This window comes from Acanthochromis polyacanthus, chromosome 9, assembly GCF_021347895.1.
Source record: "Acanthochromis polyacanthus isolate Apoly-LR-REF ecotype Palm Island chromosome 9, KAUST_Apoly_ChrSc, whole genome shotgun sequence".
NCBI lineage: Eukaryota > Metazoa > Chordata > Actinopteri > Pomacentridae > Acanthochromis > Acanthochromis polyacanthus.
In genome coordinates, this window is record NC_067121.1 from 39,647,226 (window position 1) to 39,674,654 (window position 27,429).

At 40.5% G+C, this 27,429-nt stretch overlaps 2 protein-coding genes across 3 annotated transcripts in view; both read left to right on the forward strand.

The window, feature by feature from the left end:
- Positions 1-3,978, forward strand: part of ankrd12 (ankyrin repeat domain 12) — a 43,089-nt gene extending 39,111 nt beyond the window's left edge. For both annotated transcript variants that reach the window (XM_022209869.2, XM_022209870.2), the window contains 4 exons: positions 219-317; positions 457-600; positions 692-787; positions 2,825-3,978. In XM_022209869.2, coding sequence (XP_022065561.2) covers positions 219-317; positions 457-600; positions 692-787; positions 2,825-3,010 — 525 coding nt within the window. In that variant the 3' untranslated portion in view covers positions 3,011-3,978. The remainder of the gene's footprint in view (positions 1-218; positions 318-456; positions 601-691; positions 788-2,824) is intronic.
- Positions 3,979-7,907: 3,929 nt separating this feature from the next.
- twsg1a (twisted gastrulation BMP signaling modulator 1a) lies at positions 7,908-27,235 on the forward strand. The gene is made up of 5 exons (XM_022209871.2): positions 7,908-8,125; positions 9,608-9,768; positions 19,432-19,531; positions 23,950-24,210; positions 26,754-27,235. The coding sequence occupies exons 2-5, from the start codon at positions 9,640-9,642 to the stop codon at positions 26,933-26,935; spliced, it is 672 nt and encodes a 223-aa protein (XP_022065563.1). The 5' UTR covers positions 7,908-8,125; positions 9,608-9,639; the 3' UTR covers positions 26,936-27,235.
- The last annotated feature ends 194 nt before the right edge of the window (positions 27,236-27,429 follow it).

Below are 27,429 nucleotides of genomic sequence, written 5' to 3' on the forward strand. Positions count from 1 at the left end.
CTTGAAATCTGAACAGAATTAGATTTAATTAGATGCTTTTGAACCCCAAACCTTCATGCTGGCAAACTGATTCTCAGCCTGTATTTTAAAACTACTTTAAGTGGCAGAAGCAAGTCAGTTTTTTTGGTGTCGAGTAAATATGAGGAAAATGAACTACGCTGTGACTGATAGAAGTGTTTCTAACCATCTTCCTCTCTTTTTACTGTTTGTTTGAACAGATAACTCCGCCTCCTTCTTTGCCTGAGCCGCTGAAAGAGATGTTCAAGCAGCAAGAAGTCGTCCGGATGAAACTACGGCTGCAGCACAGCATTGAAAGGGTTCGTATTCCACTCTTTGTGTTTTTAAATCTAAGTTAACGTGGGGATGAGGAGTCTCCATCATAAACCCTAGAAGCAGAACTCTTCGATGTCGGAAAGCTTTCCAGCACCGACTGGTCTTATTTTCTCTTTAAAACAGGAAAAGCTGATTGTTTCCAATGAGCAGGAAGTCTTACGGGTCCATTACCGGGCAGCGAGAACACTAGCCAATCAGACTCTGCCTTTCAGTGCCTGCACCGTTCTGCTGGACGCCGAGGTGTACAACATGCCGCAAGACGTCCAGGTAAGAAGTAACGCAGAGCTGCTTCTGTGAAACGTGTCTAATGAGAGGAAATTCAGCCTGTCTGATAAGCTGCTGTTTGTTGGGTTCACAGAGCGATGATGGCAAAACGTCGGTAAGAGACCGGTTCAACGCCCGGCAGTTCATGTCCTGGTTACAGGATGTGGACGACAAGTTTGACAAACTGAAGGTAAGCGTAAGATAACACTTTCTCGTCAGTGTAAAATAACAAAACGAGACCTTTAGATGTCTCGTAATTAAGAGAAATTGTGATTTATCACAGTTTTCTGACATTTCACAGACCAAACGATTAACCAGTTCAGCCCTGAAAAGGATCGTTAGATGAGCTAATAATGAAAACAATCCATAGTTTGAGCTTTAGTCTGACTTTTAGTTCACCTTTCCCCACTTCTATTAAGGATTATTAGCAACAAATGATCTTAAAACTCAACATGGTGAGAAATGTTACCGTCTAGATCGAGTCGTGGTGTTTTTATCCACAGGGAAGTTGTGCAATTCTCCTGCAGTGATTGGATTGAATCCTTCTATAGACCGACTTCTGCCTAGCTGAACATTCCTCTATTTAACACTTAAAACCACACAACAGTATCTTTAAAGTCAAGCCCCTAAATGTATACCTGTGCATTTGTTTATTGAATTTTCTCCTTGAAAATAAAACACAGCTAATGCAGTGAACCCCCAAACTTTGCATTTTCTGTCCTTTAAGTTGTGCTCTAGCTCAGTCCTACCCTCACTGGAACATGCAGACCAAATTTTAGGGCGATGATTAAAGTAATGTGGAGGTGCTTTTTGTTTAACTGTATGGTGGGGCTGCACAGTGAGGGGTGGTTAGCACCGTCGCCTTGCAGCTAGAAGATCTCCGGTTCGTATCCCGGCCGTCCTGGGATCTTTCTGCTTGTAGTCTCCATGTTCTCCTGTACATGTGTGGGTTCTCTCCCACAGTCCAGAAACACGCTGAGGTTAGTTGGTGATTCTAAACTGTCTGTAGGTGTGAGTGTGATTGTTTGTCTGTATTCAGGAGGTCCTCAGTTTACGATGTCCTCGACTTCCGGTTAAAGGACTCATGTTTTTACATTTTAAATTTCTGACTTTGAATCCTGACTGAATACTGGTAGAGAACGTGGCGAAAAGAAGCAGTAAATTAACCTGCATCGACCTGGAATACTTTGGTTTGACACTGGAGTTAATTTTTATTCATTTTTATTATTTACATCCTCCAGCAGTCTTTTGTTAAATAACCGTAAATCCACAGCAGTGAAGAATCATGAACGCTCTAAATCTGTAAGGAAACGCCCGGCAGTAAACAATACGAGTCAGAACTGAGGGTTTGGACTGCAGACAGCAGCCACCACAAACCACAGCTACTTATTCAATGAGCAGACATCTTCATTTGGTCCTTCAGGATTAGAAAACCATCTCTATCCAAACAAGACGCCTTTAGAAACTTGCTGATGTTCCTCCCGGTGCGTCAGTTTGTCGTTTAATGTTGTGAAATGTCAGCACTCATCTGAGTTTGTGTGTCGCTGGTCAAGTTTAAGAAAAAACAAGATCATTTTCTGCATTTGAAACTGATTTGCTCCTTTTTTTGTCACTTTTATTTTGTGAAAGTTTCAAAGTAAAAAAAACAAAATGAACTAGTCCAGAGTCTTATGTCCGTGTTGTCCTTGGATTCATCCAGACTAAGATGATGATTTGTTACTTAGTCGTTTCCCATGACGCTGAGTCACTCCTCCCATTTGCTCAGAAAGGTTGTCCTCCTTTTTCCACGTGGAAAACATCAGTTTTTCCATCACAGTTTCTAATTGTTGCTTCTTTTGCAATCAAGACATAGAACATTTCCTTAAAAAGCGCAAAATGAAAGGAATTCCGGCCAAAGACCGTGTGAATGTTGGGGACGAGGGTGTTATGAAATCACTGGACCTCAGGTGGTCGTCATTATGGGATGATGGAGGAGGTTGGAGACCTGATAGATGAGTAGAAGCCGGTGCTGGGGAGGGGGGGGGGGGGGGTACCAAAATTAACATCCGGATAGTACCGTAGCGAACGAATATTCGGATATTCGGGTCCAGCCCTAGTGATCACATGAAAACATGCAGCAACACGATGATGACGCTCAGTGGAGGAGTTGGTCTTGAGCTCTATCATCTCCGTGTTTCTTGGAAGCAGATTGTGTTGCGTTGAACATGTTAATGTTTTTCCTCCACAGACGTGTCTCCTGATGAGGCAGCAGCACGAGGCGGCGGCTCTGAACGCCGTCCAGCGTCTGGAGTGGCAGCTGAAGCTGCAGGAGCTCGACCCGGCCACCTACAAGTCCACCAGCATCTTCGAGATCCCCGAGTTCTACATCCCGCTGGTGGAAGTGAACGACGACTTCGACCTCACCCCGATATGAGCCGATGGACAGACGGGCGTTGCCACGGCGGCGGCACGGCCCCGGCGACGGTGGTCCATCGTATTCGGTGGGAAAAAATGTGAAGCACTTAGAATGTGGCAGCGTCACAAAAGAGCACTTAGAAAAAACGATTTAACTCCAGAGCTCTTAGAGTCCACAAACAGACCACCCACCAGGAAGTAGACGGGTCCAGGAGACCAAACGCTGGGCGGCACTGAGCTGCTCCTCTTCAGCAGAAAGATTTCAAATGTTTTCAAAGTGAGTGTTCATACGTTGTGTACAGACTGTGCTCTTAATTTTTTAACTTATTTTATACATAAAACAATTGTGCATTTGTAAATAGCCCATGTAATTATTGTTTTAAACCTGTAAAAACAAAAAATAATGGATATTTTGATTGTAAACTCGTTCTGTCTGATGTTTTAATGGACCAAAGTTGTTTTTCTATCGAGTCCTCTTCGTCCGTGATGTTCTTGTTGTCGTTGGCTTAAACTCTAAGCATGTGTTGGCTTTCGTTGTGTTTTTGTTTTTCCTGTTTCTTCCTTCCTCATCTGGAGTTCCACGCCACAGCTGGTGTTTTTGGACTTTGGCAATTAAATGCTGTGCATGCGTTGCGTTGTTTGTGTTTTTCCTCCAGAGCTGTACCGTGGACTGAATCGTGAGGTTTACTGAAGTGTTCCAGACGTTTTTTCCCCCTTCTTTTGTTTTTTTGTGTTCTGTCCGTTCTGCGGCCTCACTCCTCATGTCGTCCATCGTGTCTTGCGCACATTAAAGTCTGTTGTGGCTTCCAAGGAAAAACAAACGTACTTTTACAGTTTCAATGTGAGATCACAACAAATCCTATTTTTCAACATAATGCCTTTTGAACGATAGTTCTAAAAAAATGTCTATTTTAATATTTACTTGTTACATGACTTGTACATATTTGTAATATATAATTGAATAAATTTTATTTGTTGTGAAATTAACTTCTGGTTTGTGCGACTGATTCTGAGGCAGCAGTTTTATTTTCAGCCAGCAGGTGTCGCTGTAGGAGGAGCTGGACTCAACTGGATTAAAACTCCTTAAAAAACACTGCAGCAAAAATACAACAGCAGTATATAAGAATTAATAAAACTGGTTTCTCCTTTTAATTATGTGTATGTATATATTTTTAATTATTTTATAGATACATATCTATATGTTTTTTTAAGTTTTATTTATATGATTTTTCTTTTTGCTATTTTTTTCTATATTTTTTTACAGGGCTAAATATCAACCAGCAGCTGGTAAACTGAGTCTGTTTTTCTTTTTAAATTAATTTTCTTGATTACCTTTTAAAAACAAATTCCTGCTGATACCATTAAAAGAAAATAACTTTTTAAAAAGAGAATTTTTCTTCTAATTCAGTAAAAATAAAAACCCTTAACTGCTCCTGTTTCAATCTTATTCTTTCAACCTGTTAAAGTTAAATTTGTAAAATTAATTATATTTTTCTGTTGGAGAACACGTTGGTCGAACGTCTGGAGTTTTAAACGCTGCAGAAATAAATAAATCACTTCCTATATGTGGACAAAGTCAGCTAGAAACCTTATTTTTCTTTCTACATTTCAACCATCACACAACCAGACATGTTTTCAGACAATAAATTACTCCATGGAACAATAGTTTTGTTTGTTTTTTAACCCGAACCCAAAAAGTTAAATCAGGTTTTTTTTTAATGTGAATTTTGTTTCACTTTTGGTCTTTTCTAGGAGTTCATAGTCAACATGAAAGTGAGTTATTTTTTCCTGTAATTTTTAGTTATTATTTATTTAAATAATTAAACAGGAAAAAGATATGTAAAAAAAAGTAATTTTAAAAATTGGTTGCTATTTCAGCAATCCTTAATATTCACAATTTGGCAAAAATAATCATAGCAAACATCAAATAAATATTTAACTCTACAGTCATATAATGTCAAAGAATTAATTAACATTTGTTAACATCCAGCTTTTGTTAAATTATTGTATCATAAAACATTTTTCAGTGATCTTTCTGGGTACTAACTCTAACCCAACTGGGAAAATCTGTAAAAGAATAAAAAATTATTCCAGAAATTACTGATAAAACTTTCTCTCTCTCTCTTTTTTTTAACAGTTTCTTTAAAATAATAACCCTTCTCTGTCTTCCTTTCCCCCCAATCTCTCTGTGTTTGTTCCTCCTGGAGCTCAGGCTTGAGGTGGCTAATCGGGAGGACCGGTGGGTCGGTCTGATGTTTGGGCCTCGAGGTCCGGTCTTCAGTCATGGCTCTGGGTTGATCATTCTGCTGCTGCCGCTGTTCCTGGGCCTCCTCCACTGGCAGCTCTTTTTTTCTTTTCTTTTTTTTGTAGATGCAGTTTTAATAAAGTTCATGCTTCTTCTATAAAATGATGAAAGTGAATAAATTGTATTTCTGTGATCTGTGTTTGATTTCTGTCTTTTCTCCTGTTATCCAGATGTTCAGAGGGAGCTGATGCCACATCTGGTCCAGCTGATGGAAGGTCTTGACGTTCTCTGACTGAAGATGGTCCTCTGACTGGATTTAAGGTTCAGATGCTCAGGAACAAACTCCACCAATGAGCCAACAGGGAAGCTTTAGGTGTATTAAATGTTGCTATGAAGCAGGAAGATTAAACTCTCCACAAAGGTCCAAAAGAAGTTGGACTTCTACATGAGAGCTTTAATTATTCTTCATCTACTTCCTGAAAAGTTTGGTCAATAAAGTAGACAACAACTCATATTTTCAGCTGAACTAGAGACAGACTTTGTGATTTTTCTCCTCACATGTGTTGCTGTAAACTTCCAGACTTCCAGTAAGCTGTGTTCCTATTGGCTGTCCAGGTGGCTGCTTGGTGTTATCAGGAACACCTGAGCAGCTCAGTGTCTTCCTGCTTTATGTCTGCAGTCAAACATTTCCTCTGCTTCTCTTCACTCTACCGGGTTTGGCTCCGTTGCTTTAGTTTGTTCTTTAGGCGTTGGCTTGCAGCTTCCAGCAGTAAAATCCTCTTTAATGTGTTTCTTGGTGTGTTTTAGGGCTTAGTACTGGATAGTTGTCTTGATAAATGTGGTTATTTAGCCACAGTTAGCACATGGTGCTAATGTGTGCAGTGATTAGTGGGTTTGGTGCAGCTGAGTTGTGTCTTTATCTTGGCTGTAGTGAGTCTTTAGAGGTTTTTGGTTGTTTGTGAACCAACGTTGGTTGTCCAGAAGGTAAGAGTTCCTGTCCTGATTCTCTGTTTAAAGAGCTTCTCTGGTAGGCTGCAGGAGACTTTAGCGTTTGGGTTGTGCTAGTTTGGTTTTTGTACGGTTTCATTTGGACGACTATCTTGAGGCCCCTCCATGTGGTTTAGTGAGGTTTTCTGGAACAGTTCTACAAAGCAACCTGCAGCAGAAGAGACTTTGAGAGTTTTTAGGAAGTTCTGGAGACCAGACTTTAGAGCAGCACAAGCATTTGTCAGCAGTTTGAGAAGGTGAGCTTCAGAGTAGAAATGAGAAGGAAACCTTGTTGACCCGTGTGGTGAGGTCCTGTACCAAGAGTTTGAGCAGGTTGTGAAGAGTCTGTAGTTCTTTGGTCTGAAAGCACCAGAAGAGTCGACTCATTAAAGGAGAAAACAGGAGATATTGTTGGTTCTTCTGTCGTTCTGCAGTTTCCTTAGACTGAATATCAAGTTTCTATTTTGAATGATTTACTGTGAGCCCAAGAAGACTTCAATAAACTCCCTCCATCCCCTGAACACATTTTATTACCATGATAAAGCTTTTTTTAAAAATGTTTTTGAGTTTTAATCATAGTTTTTTTTCTCTTTGTGTAGTTTTGTCATCTGTGTGAAAGGTTCTAAACAAATAAAGTTGAATTGATAAACTGAATAACTGATGAACTCATGATTGTGACAACAGAAGTATTTTATTGTGATTTAAGGGTTTGTTTCATTTCTAAAGTTGGGGTTAAAATCTGGACAGAAAAAAGATTAAAGAAATAAAGTATATTGAAAAATCAATGAAATCAAAGGAAAACATTTAATACAATAAAACTTTTAGAAAGAAAATTAAACATTAAATAAAATCTAATTATATTAAACAGACAAAATATTTAAATAATTAAACAGAAGATACAAAACATGTAATTATGAAATCAAACATTTTTAAAGCAAAAATATGAAACATTTATGATGAAATATTTTAGAGAACTAAACATTTAAAAACACAATTAAACAAGAAGATTAAAGATTTAAAAAATTCTAAACATTTAGATTATTAAACCTTTAAAAAGACAAAATACTTAATTAAAAAATTAAATGTGAACACGTATTTGAACAGAATATAGATTCTGATGTTGTAAAGAATAATGCTGGAGATGTGCACTCATGTTGGAATAAATCCTCTTTGTGAAGAAACCCTTACGCTAAATTGGAACTATTTTAGAAAAACACACTGAATTACAAGACAAGGCTAGAATTACATGATTTTACTCGTAATAGGACGTGATCCAAAGTGGGCCGGTCTGAGGTATGAAAGTCCAGGGCTGAAAATGAGTCCCACTGCGGCCCTGCTGCAGCTGGACCTCCTCTGAAGGTGTGGCCTGGAGGCTCTGATCACCTGGAAACACCTGTGGAGCTCCTCAGGCGGCTACAAATGAGCGCCTCGGGGGGGCTTCTGATCAGCTCCACTGCTTCCGAGTCGCCCGCTTTTCTCACCTAATCAGGCCGCTGATAAGAGCCCAGACAAAGGGCGGCTTGGAGAGAAAAGAGCCCCCTGCGTAAAAGGAAGCCAAACGGAAACACCTGAGCGCGAAGCTCACGGAGCCGTAAAGTCTCTCCTCGGTGGTTTTTAACGAAGCGGCGGAGGAATCGTTCACGCACGTTAATCTGCAGCCCCAGGCCGGTGTGTGCGCGTGACCTGAGGCCCGGTGTTTCCCCTACGCACTCAGAAAATGGAGTGTGTGTGCCTTTAAGGCGTCCGACTGCCTGTCGCTTTGTGCTGCGGAGAGACTGACGCCCTGTGGACGCAGTGGACAGCGGAGCGGCGGCAGAACACCATCCTGGAGAAGTTCAAAGAGGGAAAACAGCCTGCGTTCTGCCCCGAAAGCAAACCCGAGAGCTCCTCAACTGCGTCGTGGTGAGTTTTAAACCCTCTAACGTGTTCGTTTCCTCGCTGGTTCCTTTTTCTTTTCTTTCTTTTTTTTGCGCTCGACTCTCTTGTGGCTGCGTGCGAGTGAGTTTTGCGCAAAAAAGGAGAGAAAGGAGGAAAAAAAGAAAGCAAGAGAGGTGAAGAATGGAGAGTGAGGGAGCTAATGTTCCTCACATGTTCTGTCTCCGTCCTGTGACATGGAAGAACGCGCAGCAGCAGCAAGTGTTGAAGTGTAAAAGTTTGGAGAGAGTGTTAAAGCGCCGCGCATGAGGTGAAAAAAAAGTAGGTGAAGGGGGCTGATGTTGCCAGATGTGTGAGCCTGCGTTGTTATTCCGCAGCAGAGTGAGCAGAGCTGGCTTTGAATGAAATGTGACGCAGGCCTTTTTGGAAATGGGATGTTTGCGTGCATGACAAAGCACATTTGGAGCCACTTTATGATGCACTTTGGACACAAGAAGGATTAAAACTCAAAGCTGCAGGTTTGAATCTAAACCCGGAGTGACAGACTAGTCCAGGTTCCACATTCAGCCCAGTTTGAGCTCCAGTGAGCAGAAAAATTGCAGCATAACAACCCATAACCTGACATTTCTTAAGAAAAATATCAAAAATCAACATTCAGCCTCAGTTTATCATTTCCACATTACAACTTCCAGATCAGAGTTTCTACAAGGAACACAACATTTGTTGCATCTGCTCAAGGTCCCCCCCCCCCCCGTTAAGAGTGTTTCTCTTGCCCCTGTGGCCTTGGGGCTTACTCTGGGGCTTCATATGGGTTCTGTAAAGCGTCTTGAGACAGTTTGACTGTAATTGGCGGTATATAAATAAAATTGAACTGAACATTTAGTGATCTGGAACTGAACCATAGAGGATTCACTGGAGGATCAAAACGACAAAAGTCAAACAACAACAAAAACAAGACAAAATGTTGCAAAAATGAGACAAATGACTCCAGTTTGGTGACCGTTGGATGAAGCAGTGTTTCCATCCTGCTTCAGCTTTCCTCCTTGTTCCGCTGTATCTGTCTGACCTAGCCTAGCCGCGCTAGACAACACACGGCAACGAATTTAATTCTCTGCCAGGGACGACAACAGTCGTTGAGCTCCATTAGCTCCGACTCTGAATAATCTTTCTGTTAACGTGTCTGTAATATACTTGAGCTTCACCCATTGACTGTATAAATAAGGCTTCACCGAACTACCGCATCCTCTGATTTCTGGCGCTCGAGGAACTCCGTCAGCCTATTCGTTGCACTGATTGGTTGTATACCTACCCAGTTGCTGCAGAGTGATTTGATAGACAACCTTTTAGCCCGCCTCCCTCCCTGTCGAGTGTGCCTAGACCCTTGTGTCTTCAGAGCATGGGTCTAGCGCGGCTAGGCTGTGTCTGACCCGTTGTGTTGCGTGTCTGTCTGACCTGTTGCGTGTCTGTCTGACCTGTTGCGTGTCTGTCTGACCTGTTGCGTGTCTGCAGGTGTTTGGGTGCCGTGCTGGTGAGCCGTCAGGATGAGGCCTGGTCAGCTGATCCTCCTCCCCGCCGCCGCCGCTCTCCTCCTCCTCCTGTCTGGACCGACTCTGACCTCCGGCTGTAACAAAGCTCTCTGTGCCAGCGACGTCAGCAAGTGTCTGATCCAGGTGAGGAGAACCAGAACCTAGCAGACCTTCAGCCTGTCAGATCTGTGATTAAACCGCAGGGAAGTGTGGTTTAATCTTAAAGCAGGTGTCAAACTCATCTTAGTCCAGCATCCACATTTAGTCCAGTTTGATCTCCAGTGGACCGGGCCAGTAAAATCACAGCATGGTAACCAATAAATAACCACAACTCTTAATGATTCCTTTGTTTTAATGCAAAAATGTTCATTTTTAAGAAATTATCTTCATACAAAACATCATGAACAACCTGAAATTTCTTAATAAATCTGTGAAATTCAATTTTGGCAGCATTCAGCCTCAGTTTATCATCAAAATGACAACAGAAATGGACGCAAAATGGCAAAAGCGAGAAACAAAATGAGACAAACAAAACAAAAAGAATCAAAAATTAGACAGAGAAATTGCAAAGCGACCAACAAATGGACAAACGACAAAAACGAGACAGAAATCACAAAGGCTTGAAACGCAACAACAAAAAAGTAGACAAACGACACAAGTGAGCCAAAAAAACCACAAAACGACAAAAACAATGCGCAGAACAACGAATAAAGCAAAACAGAAATTGACAAAATTGAGGCAAGAAACACAAACGAGACCAAAAAGGGAAACGCAAAACGACAAAAACAAGAAGCAAAATGACAAAAACATGAGACAAACGATAAGTCGGTCGACAAAAGGTAAATGAACAACAAAAACAAGACAAAATGGTACAAAAATGAGCCACAAAATGACTTCAGAACAATGAACAAGCTGATATTTTACTTTGATCCAAAAAACTTGTCATGGTCTAGATGTGATTTTAAATTTATACTTTTACTAATTTACAATCTGCAGTTAATGTCTTCTCTGGAATTTTTCCACTCTGAGGGCCGGATTGGACCCTCTGGAGGACCACTTTTGGACCACGGGCCTCATGTTGGACACCCCTGGTCTAAAACAGATGAGCTTGGTCTCGTTGAGGTCGCTTCAGACTGATGATCTGAGGTTCATCTGAGTCCTGAATGTTGAAGATCTTCTCTGCAGATTACAGTTTAGTCTGTTGGAGCTGAATGAGTCTCTTCTGTTCTTGGAGCAAATCCGGTGCCAAAGTTAAAATCTGCCGGGACAAGATGGAGATTTTGAGAACAAAGATGGAATCTGTTGTAGAAGAATGCAGGAACATTCCTCCGATAAGCCGGGAGCAGTCTGGAGTGAGCTTCACCTGAAGGATCCAGTTTTCCAGCCAGACTTTGGTTCATGTCGGCTCTCCTTCCACCTCCCTGACTCCTGTTGACTTTCTGACATCACTTCCTGCATGTCACTCTTTCCCTCCTCACATCTGAAGGGTGCCACCCGACGCTCCACACGGGTTCTTTCATGCTTTTTTTTTTTGTTTGTTTGTTCTGAGGATTGGCCCGTCTTTTCCACCACCTGTCAGCTCAGATTTGAGCTGCTAGTCGCTAGCTGTATCTGCTAGCTGCTAGCTTGTGGTGTGTCCTGCGGGTGTGTTTTAGTGGTTCTGCCTCTCCCATTAGCGTCTTTTTAAAGCTCTGTCATTAACCTCGGCGTCTATTTGACCTGCTTGGCCTCAGTCGGTCCCTGTGGAGGCAGAAACTTCAATTAGAGGTGTTTGCTGGGAGGAGAAAAGTGAAGTCAGCTGACGGAATGATCGGCATTCTGACTGTAATTTTGGCATTTTTGCATTGATTGAGATCCATGGCATGACGATGTGATGAAAAATAGAAGAGGACACACAGCTTTGCTCCACCCATTCTTTAGACAACTGTTGGATGATGAAAACGACAAAAATGAGACACAAAGGCAAAAATAAGACACAAAACATGAAAGCAGAGTTTTGAGGGGAAGAAAACTGTAGTTTTTTTTTTCTCATTGTGCCTGAATTTTATGTTTTTCACATAAAACTCCACTAGAAAACAATCGTTTTGTGTCTTAGTTTTGTCTATTTTTTTAGTTTTCTCATTTTGTCTTGTTTTTGGCGTTTTGTGTCTCGTGGACCTTCCAGGGCTGGTCTACGTTGCCTAATGATGGTGGACCAGCGTAGATATGAGCCGTATAGCCACTTGTTGGTGAGATTTTTTGTAGCTTTCCTAACATTCTGGTCCCATCAACTCTTTTTGAGGAAGTCTTTGTTGGTGTGCAGGAGTCGGATCCATAGCGCGAGATGGATTCCAATGACGCCTTAAATATTCTCATTTTGGTGCCATTTTAACGACCCAAAGCACCCTGAAGGGGAAAAAGGTGAAAACCGTTCCTCTGAAGCACTCTAGATGACCTTCTGTCCAAATGTTTGTACATTTGCAGTGTGCTTGGTTAGTTTAGGCCAAAATGGTAACCAGTTTTTCCATAAAATCAGAATCGGCTTTAATGGTCAACACAACATGGAAGGAATTTGGTTTCGGCTGTTGGTGTCGCCCTCGGAATATGGAAAGAGAATAATAATGAACAAAGAAACTATGGAACGAAGAACAGGGAAAAAATAGGAGTAATGAAGATAAATATAACACGATATTTACAAGCTAGAAAGGAATATACACCGACAGTCATTAAAAACTTTGAGACCATATTTTTCAACATAATTTTTATTTTGAAGCCCCAAACTGGATTTTCTTCATATGAATTATTTGTTTAGCATACTGGCATACAGAAACAAAAATCTAAAGTTTCAAGAATGATTTCAAAATAAAGAATTTCACAAAAGAAAACGGCACCTGCCAAACACAAAGTCACAACAGTCAATACCGAGTATGGCCTCCATCTGCTTGGATGCAGGCAGCAATCCGTCGGCGCATGCTTTGGACCAGGCTTCTGATTGTGGGTTGGGAACAGCCCATACGCCTGGATACATCACTGTAGCTCAAAGCGGCCTCCACCATACCCAGTGCCCGGAGATGACGTTCATGTGATAGACGCGGCATGATGCTGTTCACTGGACTAACAATGGTGGCCTTTTTTGGGCCTTTATATAGGCCTTCAAACCCATTCTCACATTGTGCAGATACTCACTGAGTATTGCTTGGTGTGTATTTGGTTCACTTTTGCAAAGTGACCAACCCATGTGCAATGAATCATTACAAAATGACAACTCCTCATTATCTCAACTACCAGGGCACTAGATCATCAGTAAATCCACAATGAATAATTACAACCCCCCTACAAGTAGAATTCTGCGTACATTTCTACCTCAAAGTTTCTATTGACTGTCAGTATATAAACACAGTAGTGCAAATCCTGATTGCTAGATGATGATTATAGGGTACAAAAAGCAGAGAATGCTGTTAGTGCAGAAGTACTGAACATATCCACTGATTTGTAGGAATTCTCAGCTGTTAGCTGCTTCCAAACCACCAGCTCCAGTTCCCTCGGTTCCTTCAGAGCGTTCTGCTTGTTCCTCTTTACTTCCAGGTGGCTTATTTCTCTTTGATCAAATAGTCAACGAGCTCTGCAGCTCTGCGACCCCCCCCGACACCAACCCGCTAGCTGTCAGCGGTGGCGCAATGCTTCATGAGCCCTGAAGGAGAAACTTTTCCGCCTCTGGCCTCCATTCTGCCGGTGATTAGTGGATCTGTTGGTCCGACACTCGCTTTTACGCTCCGCTGCCTTCTCAAGTCGTTTGTCTTGGATTCCCCAAAACCCCCGAGGCTGGAGAACATAGGAGGAGGAGGAGGGAAGGTCAGGAGGAGGTGTCTGCTTGGTTGGATGTTTGAGGAGGAAATGTACAGTTGGAAGCCTGAGCAGTGAGATCCACAGGCCTCAGACCGGCTGTTCAGAGCTGGGTGGGGCAGCGGCTTTCAAAGCGAACATTCAGCAGCACATGTTCACTTTCCCTCCAGAGTCCTTTTGTCTCGCTGCAGCTCAGCTTTGACTGACTGCAGCGGTTTCCACTCGAGAGCAAAGCAAAGCCGAACAAGAGCTCTTTAAGTCGCGTCCATAAGTCCATCCATCTCCGTGGGGCTGAAACCGTCGATCAGTTGGTTAATTTCCAGATTATTTAGGCCCCAAACCCAAATTTACTTTCAAACAATGCGTAAAAAGTCAAATCAGGGAAGCCAGAAGCAGTGAATGTTTGGTGTTTCTGCTCTATAAACAACTTCCAGAGTGATTAATTGATTTTCATGGTTGATACTGAGTCATGTTTTGGCCATCGAACGGCTGCAGTAGTTGTTGGAGAGTTCCAGCGTTGGTTCTTTTTCCCCTTCCTGCTGTTTTTGATTCAGTTCTGCACTGTTTAAGTTGACTTATTCAAGAACAAAAATCCAATAAAATCCACAAATAAGTTGAGAGAGGCGGTTCATGAAAAGAATTTTGGAAAATGTACTTTGTAGAAGACTGTTTGCTGAGAGGATTGATGTCACTCATGTCTCTGTGTTAAATGTGAAGCTAAAAGTCATCAGATCAGCACATCTGAAATTCACTTATTCACACTTTAGAGCTGACTCATTTAACTGGTGCTCAAAAAAATGCACCAGTGACATCTTTTTGGACTGTTTCTTGGCATTTGGTAGTCATTCCATTAAATAAAACGTCAGGATTCTCGGCACACCAGCAAGTTGGCAAAGAAACCTTTTCCAAAAGTATTTCTAAAGAGATAAAAGTCCCTACTTGTCTTCTGGTTGGATGATGCTGGATAATGGCTGCGTGGTGAGAGAGCTGCTGACAGAACCAAAATACTTAGAGAAATACCCCGATACAGATTGAAGACACACATGAGACAAATGGTGAAAGGAAAGGGGATGCAAAGTCTGCCAACACATCAAGTAATACAAACCAGAGGTGAGCAAGAGATTCGAGACAAAGCAACACAATTAGCAGCTAAAGCTAACTAGCAACTAACGAGATCGAAGCCCCTCTGTGAAGAAATGGATGAACTGGAAGTCATCCTCCGACAGTTACGAGGTTTTCACCAAGAGAACGAAGAACAATTAGAGGCAATTAAAGAAGAACTTTTAAAGGTGAATACCAGAGTGGTGGAAGTGGAAATGTCGTGACAGAGATGCTAAAGCTACACGTAAAGCCAGAGGATAACCTAATGAAGTTGGACAAGAAAATATACAAATCTATGGTGTTTGCTGTTGGTGTTTGCATCATGGCTCTACCTGGAAAAAAAAGTGCCCCAGGAACTAAAATATCTGATGGTGACTCTTCATACAGACGCTGAAGGATGCAGGAAGATTAGTGACCAACTAAAAATCAAGAAGCATAGACGCCACAGTGCTGCTAATCAGAGCTGCAGTGTTCGTCTTCCTAAAGTACAGGCAGCTGCTTCAGACTAGAGGGGCTATAAATGAAAATTGTGCAGATTGCATCCAAGACAAGCTCCTTTGCTAGCTCTTCCACACAAAACTGCATTATTAAACTTGGCTGAAAAGACAAGAAAAGAATGCTGATGAATATCTCGAGCACATTCTTCGGTCAGATGAGATAAATGTGATGACTCGGATGGATTCCAGCATGTTTGGTGTGAACGTACTGATTGCATTGTCCTGACAGTGAAGCATGGAGGTGGGAGTGTGATGACATGGAGCTGCTGGATCGCTAAAGGTGTTGTAGGGGACGACATTTGTAGATGACAACAGGAATACAGGAGGTCCTTGACTTGAGGCATCCTCGACTTATGGCGTTTCATCATATCAAAACTGGTTACATGGAACTAGTTGATGAATGGAGCGGATGAATACGTCGTTACACGGTGCTATCAGACGGTTTTGTTTCCATTCTCCCGTTGTACTCCACCTTGGATTGTGCTACATTCACTAACTTTTTGCCTTTCATTATGGCTCCCAGTGTAAGTCAGACTCTTCTGATGCTTGGAAAAAAAGGAAAGTCGTCTCCATGGAAGTGAAATTAGAATAAAATGCTCAACTTGTAAAAACAGTGCAACATATTCTGTTATCCTCTTATTATAAAATGACTCCTACGTTCATGAAGGTCATTGAAAAGTCATGACTTTTCCGAAGAGCCGATCGACGTCCTCATGCACAGAACGGCTTTGTTTACATTTTTGCCGGAGTTCCGACTTGCGACAAGGATCTTATGTATCTGTTCATGTACCAAAATGCTGGCTGATAAGATGACATGAGAATAATGACACAAACTGACAGAAGGACACCATAAAATGACAAAAACTAGATGCAAGACACAAAATGATGAAAGCGAGACAAAAAAAATGACAAACGAGACACAAAAAGCCAAAAACAAGACCATAAAATGGCAAACTAGAGACAAAATGACAGAAACAAAACCGCTTAGCTCTGTGTCTTTTCTGTTTCATCATAGGGTTTTTTTTTAAAAGTGAAGTTTGAGCTCTGTGTTTCTCTTTATTCTCTCCCTTCAAGCGGCTGTTTAGTTTTCTCTAATTCCTCCTTTACAGCGGTAACTCCTCCTGGGATCAGATCTGATCAGAGGTTTGGGGATCGGCAGGCCGTCATTAACTGAGCTGTGTGTGGTTTAGCGATCCCTGGCTGCTGAGTCACCGGAGAGTCTTTTATCCTCTCAGACTGTTTACGGAGGGGGAAAGTGTGTTGTTGTGGGAGGAGCAGCCGTGTTCTGTTCTCCAGGTGTTTTCTTCCCCCTCCCCCATGGCGGCGACCTTGATGTGGAGGAATGTTCTCCCTGCTCGGTGCCAGAGGAACACCGGCTCCTCCATCCACCTCCAGGCTGCTTCACTTTGGGCTCCGGAGGCGAAGGAGTGACGCCGTTTTCATGTGTTTGCTCAGGATTATGGGATGGTGTGTTGTTTTTGGATGTTTGCAGAAGCTCCTTCCATAAAAAGCAACATGAGGAATTGAGCGGAGCTTCTTTTTCTCCGTGTTAACAGTCTGGAAATAGATCAGAACGCAAACAAACCCACTGAACCGGATCCATAGAGAACTGGGAATGCTTAGAAAATCCCTTTTTCAATCCTTCGTATACAAACAAAACAAGCTTCTTTTTTTTTTAGCAGTTTGTAGCTGTATTTGTTTTTATTTTACTGTTACTTTTACAGATTTTCCCTGTTTTGCTAAGTTACAAATAATCACTGGTATAATTCTCCTTTAATTTACTGGTTAATCCCCCAAAAGTGTGAATAACGTCCCCATCGACAATCTGTGTTTTACAGATAGTATCTATATTTATACACACATCTCTTATCCTCCTCTTTGTGCTGGTTTTGTGTCTCTCTTGTCTCATTGTGGTAGTTTTGCATGACTTTATAGTCATTGTTGTTTTTTTTCGTGGTGGTTTGCATCTTTTTTTTAGTCTGTATCTTTTTGCTGATTTTACATCTTTGTAGTTGTTTTTAGTCTTTTTTTTTTTTTGTGCTGATTTTGTCTCTCTTTAGTGTTTTTGTGGAGGTTTTGCATCTCTTTGTGTCCATTTGTGCTTGTTTGCATCTTTTTTTGTCTCTTTATGCTAGTTTTACATTGCTATATAGTCATTTTACTCTTTGGAGTGGTGTTGCTTCCCTTTTTGGCATTTTTGTGGAGGTTTTGCATTGCTTTGTAATCATTCTTAGTCTTTTCATGGTGGTTTTTGGTTGTTTTGTTTTTTTTCAGTCCTTTTTTGTATTTTTTTGCTGACTTTACGTCTCTTTTTAGCCTATCTGGTCTTTTTGTGGAGGATTTGCATCTCATGTTTGTACTTTTTGTCTCTCTTTGTTGGTTGTGCATCTTTTTTTTTTGTGTGTCTCTTTATGCTGATTTTGCATCTTTTTGTCGTTATTTTTTGTCTTTTTGTGCTGGTTTTCCATCTGTTTTTGTGTCTCTGTGCTGCTTTTGGATTTTTGTTTTTCTTTGCATCTCTTTATGGTCATTTGTCATTTTGTGTCCATTTTTAGGCTTTTCTGTGTTTTTTGTGGAGGCTTTGCTCCTCTGTTTTGTCTCTGTGCTAGTCTTGCATTGCTTTGTAGCCATTGTTGGTCTTTTTGTGCTGGTTTTGTGTCCCTCTTTAGCCTTCTCTGTGTGTTTGTGGATGTTTTCCATCTTTTGTGTCTTTATGTGCTTGTTTTGCATCACTTTGCAGTCGTAGTTGGTCTTTTCATGGTGGTTTTGCATCTCTTTTTAGTCTTTTTTTGGTGCTGGTTTTGTGTCTCTTTAGCCTTATGTGTGTGTTTATGGATGTTTTCCATCTCTTGTGTCTTTCTGCTTGTTTTGCATCGCTTTGCAGTCATCATTGGTCTTTTCGTGGTGGTTTTGCATCTCTTTTTAGTCTTTTTTGTGCTTTTTTTTTAGTGTTGGTTTTGCAGAGAAAACGACATTAAATCTCTTCCACCAGTCTACTGTAGCTCCACATTCACAGTTTAATGTGCACTCGGGGAGACATTTTGCTTGAGTTCGCTCTGCGTTAATAATCCGGCTGAACCGTCCGTCGGCGTGTTAACAACCGCTTCCTTCACGTGGCTGCTGTCGTTTCCTCTTTCTTACCCACAAAATCTCCTAAAACCTGTAAAAGTATGACTCGAGTCTTAATAAGCTGCGATTTTCCTTTCTAAAAACGTGTCACTGAGTTGTCTCCTGAGTCAGAAACTGATTCCAGGGAAATGATTGGGAGGTCAGTCGTGTCGGGACCTGCTCTGTTCTCAATGGAAAGCGGCTTCTTTGTGTTTTCTGTCTGAACGTCTCGCTTTCTTCGATGGATGCCTCATTCAGTCCTCTAATAGTTACTGAACTCAGAAACCTGCTGCTGATCTTTTAAGGGTTTGTCTCCAGTTTGAACAGTCGCTTTCTGTCTGCTCTGTTAGTTTTTTGTTTTTTAGCATCTTTTTATTCTAAAAATTCTTCTTTGTTCTCTTTCAGTGCAGCAGGAACTCTCGCACTTGTTCATTTTCTTAAATTTACCAGGATTCAGCTCAACAGGAGGAGATTTCTGGCTGCTTTTGCTTCACAGTTAACATTATTTTTAATATTTTATGTGAAAATGGGACTAGTTGGACCAGCAATGATGAACTTTGTATTAGAAATCATAAATGCATTACAAATCATTTTAATGAAATGTGAAGGAGAAGGCGCAAAGTTTTCTGGATTCTTTTCACTCATTTCCTCTTAAACAGACCAAAAGTCACTTTTAACATCACTTTTTATTCATTTATGATGAACAATAATTCCAAAATTTATGAAAATTGCAGATTATGAAGTGATGTTTCATTTTGCTACAAAAATTGACTTAATCCAATGGAGTGAGTGATGTTGGCACTAATTTTACCTCAAAAAATGGCTTTTCTTTGTAGTTTACAGAACAATAGAAAACAGGTTTTTGGTTAAATAATTGCATTTCTCTGTATTTAGATGCCATTATCAGATATGCAAGTCCAGTTTGAGTAATTTTCTGCATATTGGGATGAAATGAGGGTAAAATGGGTTAATTTTAATGTTATGTTTATCTTGACATAAATGTGTATTTATAACGGAGAATGTCAGAAAAGGATAAACTCAGATTTAAAGCCTAAACTGATTCAATACGCTGCAGAATGTCCGTGCACCAGGTCCACCATGTTTCCTAACCTTCATGTTGGAGCTTCTGGCTGCTCATTTCTGTGTTTATGGGAAGCTAAATGGAAAATTAATGGTTTTATCTTCGGTGTTTTGTCAACGGAGATCTGTGTTGCTGCCGCTGGTTTTGTTTCCTGTCATTTTGTTCTGCTGACGTACGTTTCGGTGTGTTTTCCTGCAGGAGCTGTGCCAGTGCCGGCCGTCCGACGGGAACTGCTCGTGCTGTAAGGAGTGCATGTTGTGTCTGGGGAACCTGTGGGAGGAGTGCTGCGACTGCGTGGGTGAGTCCATCAGGAACCCGGTCAGTCGACGGGAAGCTCGGTTTGGAAAACGTCGACGTTCAAATTTATACGCAGAGCAGTTTGAGAAAGACTCGAGCGTCTGCTGGAGACGTTGGTGTCAGGAAAGATGGATGCAGGGTTGAATTAAAAGGTCGTCTTCATCGAGGTTTTGGTTTGTCAGAGACCACACAGTTAAACACGAAGGATGTGTTCATGAATTGGACCAGAACTCACTGTAATATGAAGTTCTGCAGCTTTTCTGGAACCAAAATGACTAGAAGTGGAGAAAATTCAAAAAATATCTTCAGTGCAAATTGACGCAGCTGTAATGCTGTTATTTTTATATATATACATAAAGTACAGATATCACTGATGTACAAAATTAATCTATAACCAGAATGGTTACAGAAACCAGAAACGATAAGCAGACATGTCACATAGTGTAAAATAAAAACTTTTTTTCAGTTAAAGTTCTGTTCAGGAGGCACGTTTTGGAGGGAAAAATGCAGCTTTCCACTTTTTAACATGTGTAATAATCGTGGCACTAATGTTCTTCCATACACGTGTCCGTGTTCATCGTCTCCGTCGCCTCTTCCTGCCTGTGAAAAGCTGTGAAATGTGAGATTAAAGCGGCGGTGCACTCCACAGCCGAGAAGGCTTTGAAAGCTCCGGCTTGTTGCTCTGATAGAAGATGAGTGTTCTCTGAGCGGAACCAGAAATTAAAGAAACACGACAAACAGCAGCATGAAGCGATCAGAGGACGGAGAAACGGGAAGAAAGGCGCTGTCAGAGGTCAGAATGTAGCCGGTACTGAGGTGTGACTCAGAGAGCTTTATGTTCTTCATCTGTGACCCACTTTTAGTTCTGCTGCTTTTTAATTTTACATCTTATTGTCAGTCTCATTTTCTGTCCTGTTTTGTGGGTTTGTTGCTTTGCTTGTTTTGTGCCAGTTTTGCATTGCTTTACAGTCATTTTTACTCTTTTTGGGATGGTATTGGTGCTTTTTTTTTTAAGACCTTTTGGTCTTTTTGTGCATGTTTTGCATCTCTTTTTTGCTTTTCTGTGTCTTTTTGTGCTGTTTTTCCATCTCGTTTGTCACATTGTGCTAATTTTGCATTGCTTTATAGTCATTTTTACTCTTTTTGTGCAGGTTTTGCATGTCTTTCTACTTGTTTTTGTGTGTCTTTGTGCTTCTTTGGCATCACTTTTTAGCCCTTTTGGTCTTTTTGTGCTGGATACACATCACTTTGTATTCATTTTAGTCCTTTTGCATCATTTATTTAGCAGTTTGTTGCTTGTTTGTGGTCATTCTTTGTTGTATTTATATTTGATGTTGCTGCATCTCGTTTCACTTGTTTTTGTCTGTGGTCATCCGTGCATCTGTCCTTAGTCGTTCTGCGTCTTTCTTTGCATCTCATTTCATGTTTGTAGTTGTTTTGCATGGATTTTTAGCATTTTTTTTTTTTGCCTCGTTGTCTCTCTTCTTGCCTCAGTGATTATTTTGTGTCTCTGTTGCTTGCGTCTGCAGTAATTTCACTTTTTCTTTTAAGGAGTTTGTCTGTTTGTGGTCATTTGGCGTGTAGTTTCGAGTCATATTTTACTCTCTGTGGTTGTTTTATGTCCTTTCAGTTATTTCATGTTGATTTCTATGTGCTTGTTGCTGTTTTAGTGTTTCTCTGTGGTCATCCTTCATTTGATTTTTATGTCTCCTGCTGTGTTTGTGGTCGTTTTACATCAGCTTTTAGTCGCTCTTTGTCTAATAGTTGCTGTTTTTGTCATTTTACTTTTCTTTTAAGTAGGTTGTTGTCTACTTGTGGTGATTTTTGCATCTAATTTTGAGTCTTATTTCACTCTTTGTGGCATCCAATAGTGTCTAGTTTCTCTGTAGTCATTCTGGTTTGATTTTTGTGTTTCCTGTTGTGTTTTTTTTCATCAGATTTTAGTTGTTTTGCGTTTCTTCGTTGTCTGTTGTTGTTTAGCATCTGTAACCATTCCACTTTTGTTGTCTATTTGTGGTCTTTTTGCTGTTGTTTGATCAACATCCTGTTTGGTAATCAGTCAGTGACACTAAAACAGCAGCAGATCAGAGTTTGTGGACCAGGTTTTCTCCCTTCCCCCCCGTTCTGCTCTCGGCCTTGAAGCCCGGTGGAGTCTCAGCGCGGCTCTGACGGACAGATATTGCTGTTGCTGCTGACAAGGAGGCTTTATTAAAGCTCTTTCATGTGGAACACAAATATAAGAATGTGACACTGAGCTCTGAACTCTGCTGCTGCTGCACAGATGTTCTGTTTTCCTGCTGGACAGGTTTTTTTTTTTTTTTTACGACACACCAAAGACGTCTTGTAGATGTTCCTCATTCGTGTTTCATTTTTCCCTCCTTGCCACTGGCCTTATATGTCCGCTTTAAGTAAGTTTCCAATCTAAAGATGTTATCAGAGCCAAACGCCGAGGCTTTGAAGCGAGCGCTGAGGACAGTTTGTGTTGTGGAGTGAAGGCAGGAGGAGGGAGGACCGTGTTTTATCTAAACCAGCTGCTCCGGCTCTGCTTTTAGCATCAGCCTGTAACACAACTCCTCCGTCAGCCTCGGCTTCCCATTAAATGATTTAGCCCTCGGCTATAATTCACTCCGACTCATTTAAAGGGTTTGGGAGATCATATCAGAGGATGTGGGGACTTTGTCGAGTGATTACTGCTGTGTTTGGACATTAAATGAAGTGTTAAAAAGAGCTTAATTGAGACGTTTTGACAGTGGTGCGGTTTCACCAGGCTGCCCCTGTGAGCTGAAATCACCGTTTAGCTGCTAAATGTGTGTATTTTGGGAGAGTTTAAGTTCTTCAAATAAACTCCTGAGAGTGAGTTTAGAGGTCTGTTCAGTCTGGAGACTTTTGATGTGAAGATAGTTTTGGTTTTTCTTCACTCAGGTTTAAAGATATTTTTTAATGAGATTATTGTTTTCACCGCAGACCGCCGTGAGAAGTCAGGTTTAGTGAACGTCACGGGGAATACACGTAGACGTCACGTATGAGACTGGATTCACTGAAAACTACTAAATGGTTCAATTTGTAGAAATAAATAAATCAAATAAACCGACAAACGGCTCCTCAGTTACAGCAGATCTGATAGGATCTTCTAAATAAATCAGATTTTAACTCAGAATTGATCCGTTTATTATTACCTACCTACAGTTTTAAATATTATTTTACACATTTTCCCTGTTTTGATAAATTTTATAGATAACTACTAAAAATATTTTTACCTTAAACATCAACTCTTAAAAAAGAGTCAAAATCCTTACATTACATCTGTTTTAAAATTAGTATTTTTGCAAATTAGTAGTTGGTTTGTTTACAAAATTTGATAAAATTCCATCAATGTTACTGTTTTTAAATCAACCAAAAACTGTTATTTTACAGATCAGTTTTCTGTTCTGTATACTGAGCACTAGAAAACAGTAAACAGTATTTTTAACTGTAATTTTACACATTTTTCCATATTGTTGATCGACTGATAATATCCAGTAAAATCACAGAAAAAAAAGCTGTTAATTTACATGTTAACTGTACAAAAAATCAGCATTTTTACAACAACTAATTTGTTCTTTAATGTGTGACACTAGAAAGTTATTATTTTTTAATTTTAATCTATTTGGCACTATAGCTGCCTCATTCTGCATTAATGGCTTTTCTGAGTTCTCTCTGCTTCTCGCCGTGGCTGTTTTTTTCCGTAGAGGTTCAGGACTTTATTTTGCCATCCAGAATAATCCACAGTGAGAGAGACGGGAGCTAAAAACACCCAGAAACTTCTTTAGTCCGGCTCTATTTTCTGTTTAGAGCCAGAAATCTCCTCTTCTGATTCTTTTCTGATGGGTTTCATAGAGAGGTTTGTTCATATTTCATTTATAACTGGATTTATAGAACATTTTATCCTTAAAAACTTGGCAAAAGTAGTTTTTCTTCACTCTGCTATTGACAGAACTTCTTATTTATGGAGTTATAAAACTCCTTCTGCACAGGAATCAAGAATTTTGGAGCTGTCCGTGGATGGACTTCTGTTCTGGGAATTTATGCAAATCTGGGCATTTTTACACATATTTCAATATTGAAACATAAACTTTAGTTGGTTAAAAAGAATTGTCTTACTGTAAATAATCAACTGGGGAACTTTGATGCTGTTAAAAGTTTAACATTTCTCACCTGTTGGGGTTTGTGGAGCTATAAATGTGCAAATAACTTCTTGAGAAAGTCGTTTATACACTTTTTTTTTTAACTTTCTGCTAGATCTTCCTTGGCTTTTTGTTTTGCACACATTTTGCTCAAAGTTCCTTCAGAATTTAACTGCATTGCCATCTTGCACTAATGACGATGACAGGAAAAGCAAAACTAGTAGAGATGAGAAAATAATCCTCTCCTACGTTTCAGGGATGTGCAACCCGAAGAACTACAGCGACTCTCCGGCGACGTCGAAGAGCACCGTGGAGGAGCTGCACCGTCCCATCCCGTCGCTGTTCCGAGCGCTGACGGAGGGCGACGCTCCCATCAACATGATGGTCGTGTCGTTCCCCGTCGCCGAGGAACTGTCGCACCACGAGAACCTGGTGTCCTTCCTGGAGTCGCTGGACGGGCAGCACCAGAACGTGTCGGTGCCGGGAAACAGCATCCACGCCAGCTACGACGCTCAAGGTAACGCCGGAAAAGTCTCAGACTGAATGTATAAACGCTGGATAAGGCTCCTAAAATGGTCTCATGACTGGACTTTTACGGTACTATTCCATGTTATGATACAGTTTGGAGCAAAATATTCCACTTTTAACCCTCTATATTCACATGGCAGTCATCTTCAGGCCCTAAACGTACCATACACTCATAAGTTTACATGAATTTTTCCAGATTAAACTACCCCAAAGTCTGTAAATGAGCGACTAACTCGCCCTGAGCTGTTGACAAGATTATATACAGAGCTCATTTGTTGGGTCACGAAAGGCTTCTACAGTCATTAAAGCACTGAGTTTCTGCTTTTTTCATACCCAAAGACCGAATATTTGATCAAGAAAACGGGTATTATTTAGTGCTTCGAAGCAGATTAATGCTACAGCTGCAACAATTTATCAATTAGTTGTCGGATATTAAATTACGGTTTTGATAATCGGTTAATCAGTTGAGTCGAGGTTTTCAGAATAGTTTGTCGTTTTCTGTAAAAACATTTGTCATCTTGAACTGATTCTCATTTTTAAACTTTTTTTTTTTTCCAAACAACAAATTGACTCGTCAGACATAATCTGCATAGAGGCTTTTTAGTTATTTGCAGCTCTTATTATTATAATCATAATTCAGTGTTTTTAGTATGTATTTATCTGATACCTACTGTATGATCAGTTCTAAAGTAAGTGTCCTGTTAAATGTTGTGATTTTTTTTTTTTGGTGAAATAAAGGAACTGAGTTGTTCTGATGCTCGGCAACTTTCTGCTTTAAGAAAACGTGAAACATCTGACCGTAGTTCTTAAAGAATAAGTGGAATCATTCATTTGGAATTGACCAAAAATGAAAGGAAAAATTATTTCAAATTAAACATTATTTCCTTTTTACTGAAAACTGATTCAGTTGGACTCTTCTTATGAAAAGCACAAAGTGATGGAACAGGTTTGTTTCCTGCAGATTGCACAACTTTCCATGTTCGTCTCCTCTCTGAGCCAAAAAGTCCCTGAATTGTTTTAAAATGAGTTTCAGCTGAGTCAGTGATGGTTTCATGGTTCTGACAAAGAGCACAAAATATTTAGGTTTTTACAGAATCTGGTCAGAGGAAGCGGTTTTTGAACGTTTTTTTTTTTTTTAGCTTTAGGTGTTGTACACTGTAAAAAATGTTTGTACATTTTATGATGAAAAACTGGCAATCCTTGATGGTTAAAACCTGTCAACTCTAAAACAGTTTGATGTTTAACATTGAATCACCGTTAATAAGTTAATGAGGAGAAAAGTGTGTTTTTTAGATTTGTTTTCTCTTGAAAAATACATTTCCCGACTCCTGCACAGTTTTTAATGGAAAAAAGCCGTAATATGTAGAACAATCCTGTAATCTCTGCGTTTAATTCTCTAAGAGAATACAGTTTGTTTGTTTTTTTTCCAGTTAAATGTACTGGTAATGGAAAATGGAAACGTAGTGGAAAATGGTAATATTTATAAGAAGGAACTGGACAATTTCTGTATTTATTGCATGTAAAAAGTGCAGTTTGCAGCGGTCAAATTGATGTAGTTTTGTGTTAGTAACAGACGTATGCTTCAATATTTGACTGCTTTAAACACAGTTGTTGCTACAAATACACACATTAAATGTTAAATACAATGTTTTGCTGATAATAGAAAAATGCTGTAATTATAATAAGTTACAAACTTTATTTTATAGGTATTTTCATGTAGATTTTCAAAATTTTAAAGGTTACAGCTTTTTTTTTACAGTAAAATATGGAATGAAGCACATTGTTTTACCCTTAAAATCAACAATATCCATACATTTCTTTACTGTAAATATGGAAAATGTTTCATGATTTTACAGCAGCGTTCTGACCACCACAGCTGCAGGAGTTTTACTGTAAAGACATTTTTTGTTTTAACGGTGTAGTAACGGCTGCATTACTCTGAGCAGAGGTCCTGCTTTCTGCACTGAACAGAACAGATTCTTCTTTAATTCCTGCTGTGGGAAATTAAAATGTTGCCGTGGTCTCTCTGTGCTTCAGAGCTCCTGTTGAAAGCTCCTGTTAGCTCCACATCTCTAATAAAGTTCCTGAGGATAAAAATGTGCTTTGCTTTCACATAGTTTTCTGCTCCTGTCAGGTCCGGTCAGCTTTTTCATTTCTGCACACTCACTGTGACCCGCGGTAATAAAATAAAACGGAGTCTTGAACCGGGCCCAGCTCGGGTTGGGTCGGCCAAACAGATCTCCAGTTTAGGGAGCCGTGTTCGTGTTGTTCTGCTGCCATGTTTTTTTCCTTTTTTATTTTCATTTGCGGCTGTTTTGGCTCTCAGCTGTTTGCCACAGAGCCGAGCCGTTAACTCATTAGGCTCACCCACACATCTGGTTCCATTCAGCTGCAGCAAATTCACTTCACTCCTTTTGGTAAAAGTAGGAACGCCGAGGGTTAAAGGTAATTACTCGTTTTTATAAACCGCCTTTACTGGATCCGTGACTCACGTCGGCTTTCTCTGTGTGTTTTTTTCTCTTTATACTCCAGAAAACATGTGCACGGTGGTCTACTTTGACGACTGCGTGTCCATCCGGCAGTGCAAGCTCTACTGTGAGTCCATGGGAGGGTCCAAGTACCGCTGGTTTCACAACGCCTGCTGCCAGTGCATCGGGCCGGAGTGCGTCGACTACGGCAGCAAAGCCGTGAAGTGCATGAACTGTCTGCTCTGAAGCGCCAGGCACATATTGGTACCAAATGTCTGGTCCATACCAGAGGACTGAGGGCAGAGGAAACCATCCTGAGTTAGCATTCCTCAGTTACCTTGTAAAATACGCCCTGTACAACCCTCCCTCCTTCCCTGCAAAGTGTTTTTATTCTGCTGTTATTGTTTCACTGTATATTTTTAGATATGTTTTCCATAGTGTTTTTTTTTTTTTTTACTAGAGGTGTTTATGAATAATGTATTTTTACAATTACGATCTGCTAAATCCCGGTTTGATGCCAAATAAACGAAATTTTGGTGACATGGATGGTTTTGTCTGAAAGAAAAGTCTCATTTTACAACAGTTTTCTTCAAAAATGTGTTTTAAAGCCATATAGTAGTGCAAGAGTGTCAGACTCCTTCTAGTTCAGGTTCTACTTTCAGCCCCGTTTGATCTCCAGTGGACCGGACCAGTAAAACACCATAATAACCTGAAATTTATCAAGAAAAATATGTGAAATT

What these genes read in the sequence shown, in the direction of transcription:
- twsg1a (XM_022209871.2), top strand. Translation starts at nt 9,640, where the DNA reads ATGAGGCCTGGTCAGCTGATCCTCCTCCCCGCCGCCGCCGCTCTCCTC. An exon ending in TCAGCAAGTGTCTGATCCAG is followed by an intron (nt 9,769 to 19,431) that starts GTGAGGAGAACC and finishes GTTTTCCTGCAG; the next exon opens with GAGCTGTGCCAGTGCCGGCC. An exon ending in GGAGTGCTGCGACTGCGTGG is followed by an intron (nt 19,532 to 23,949) that starts GTGAGTCCATCA and finishes CCTACGTTTCAG; the next exon opens with GGATGTGCAACCCGAAGAAC.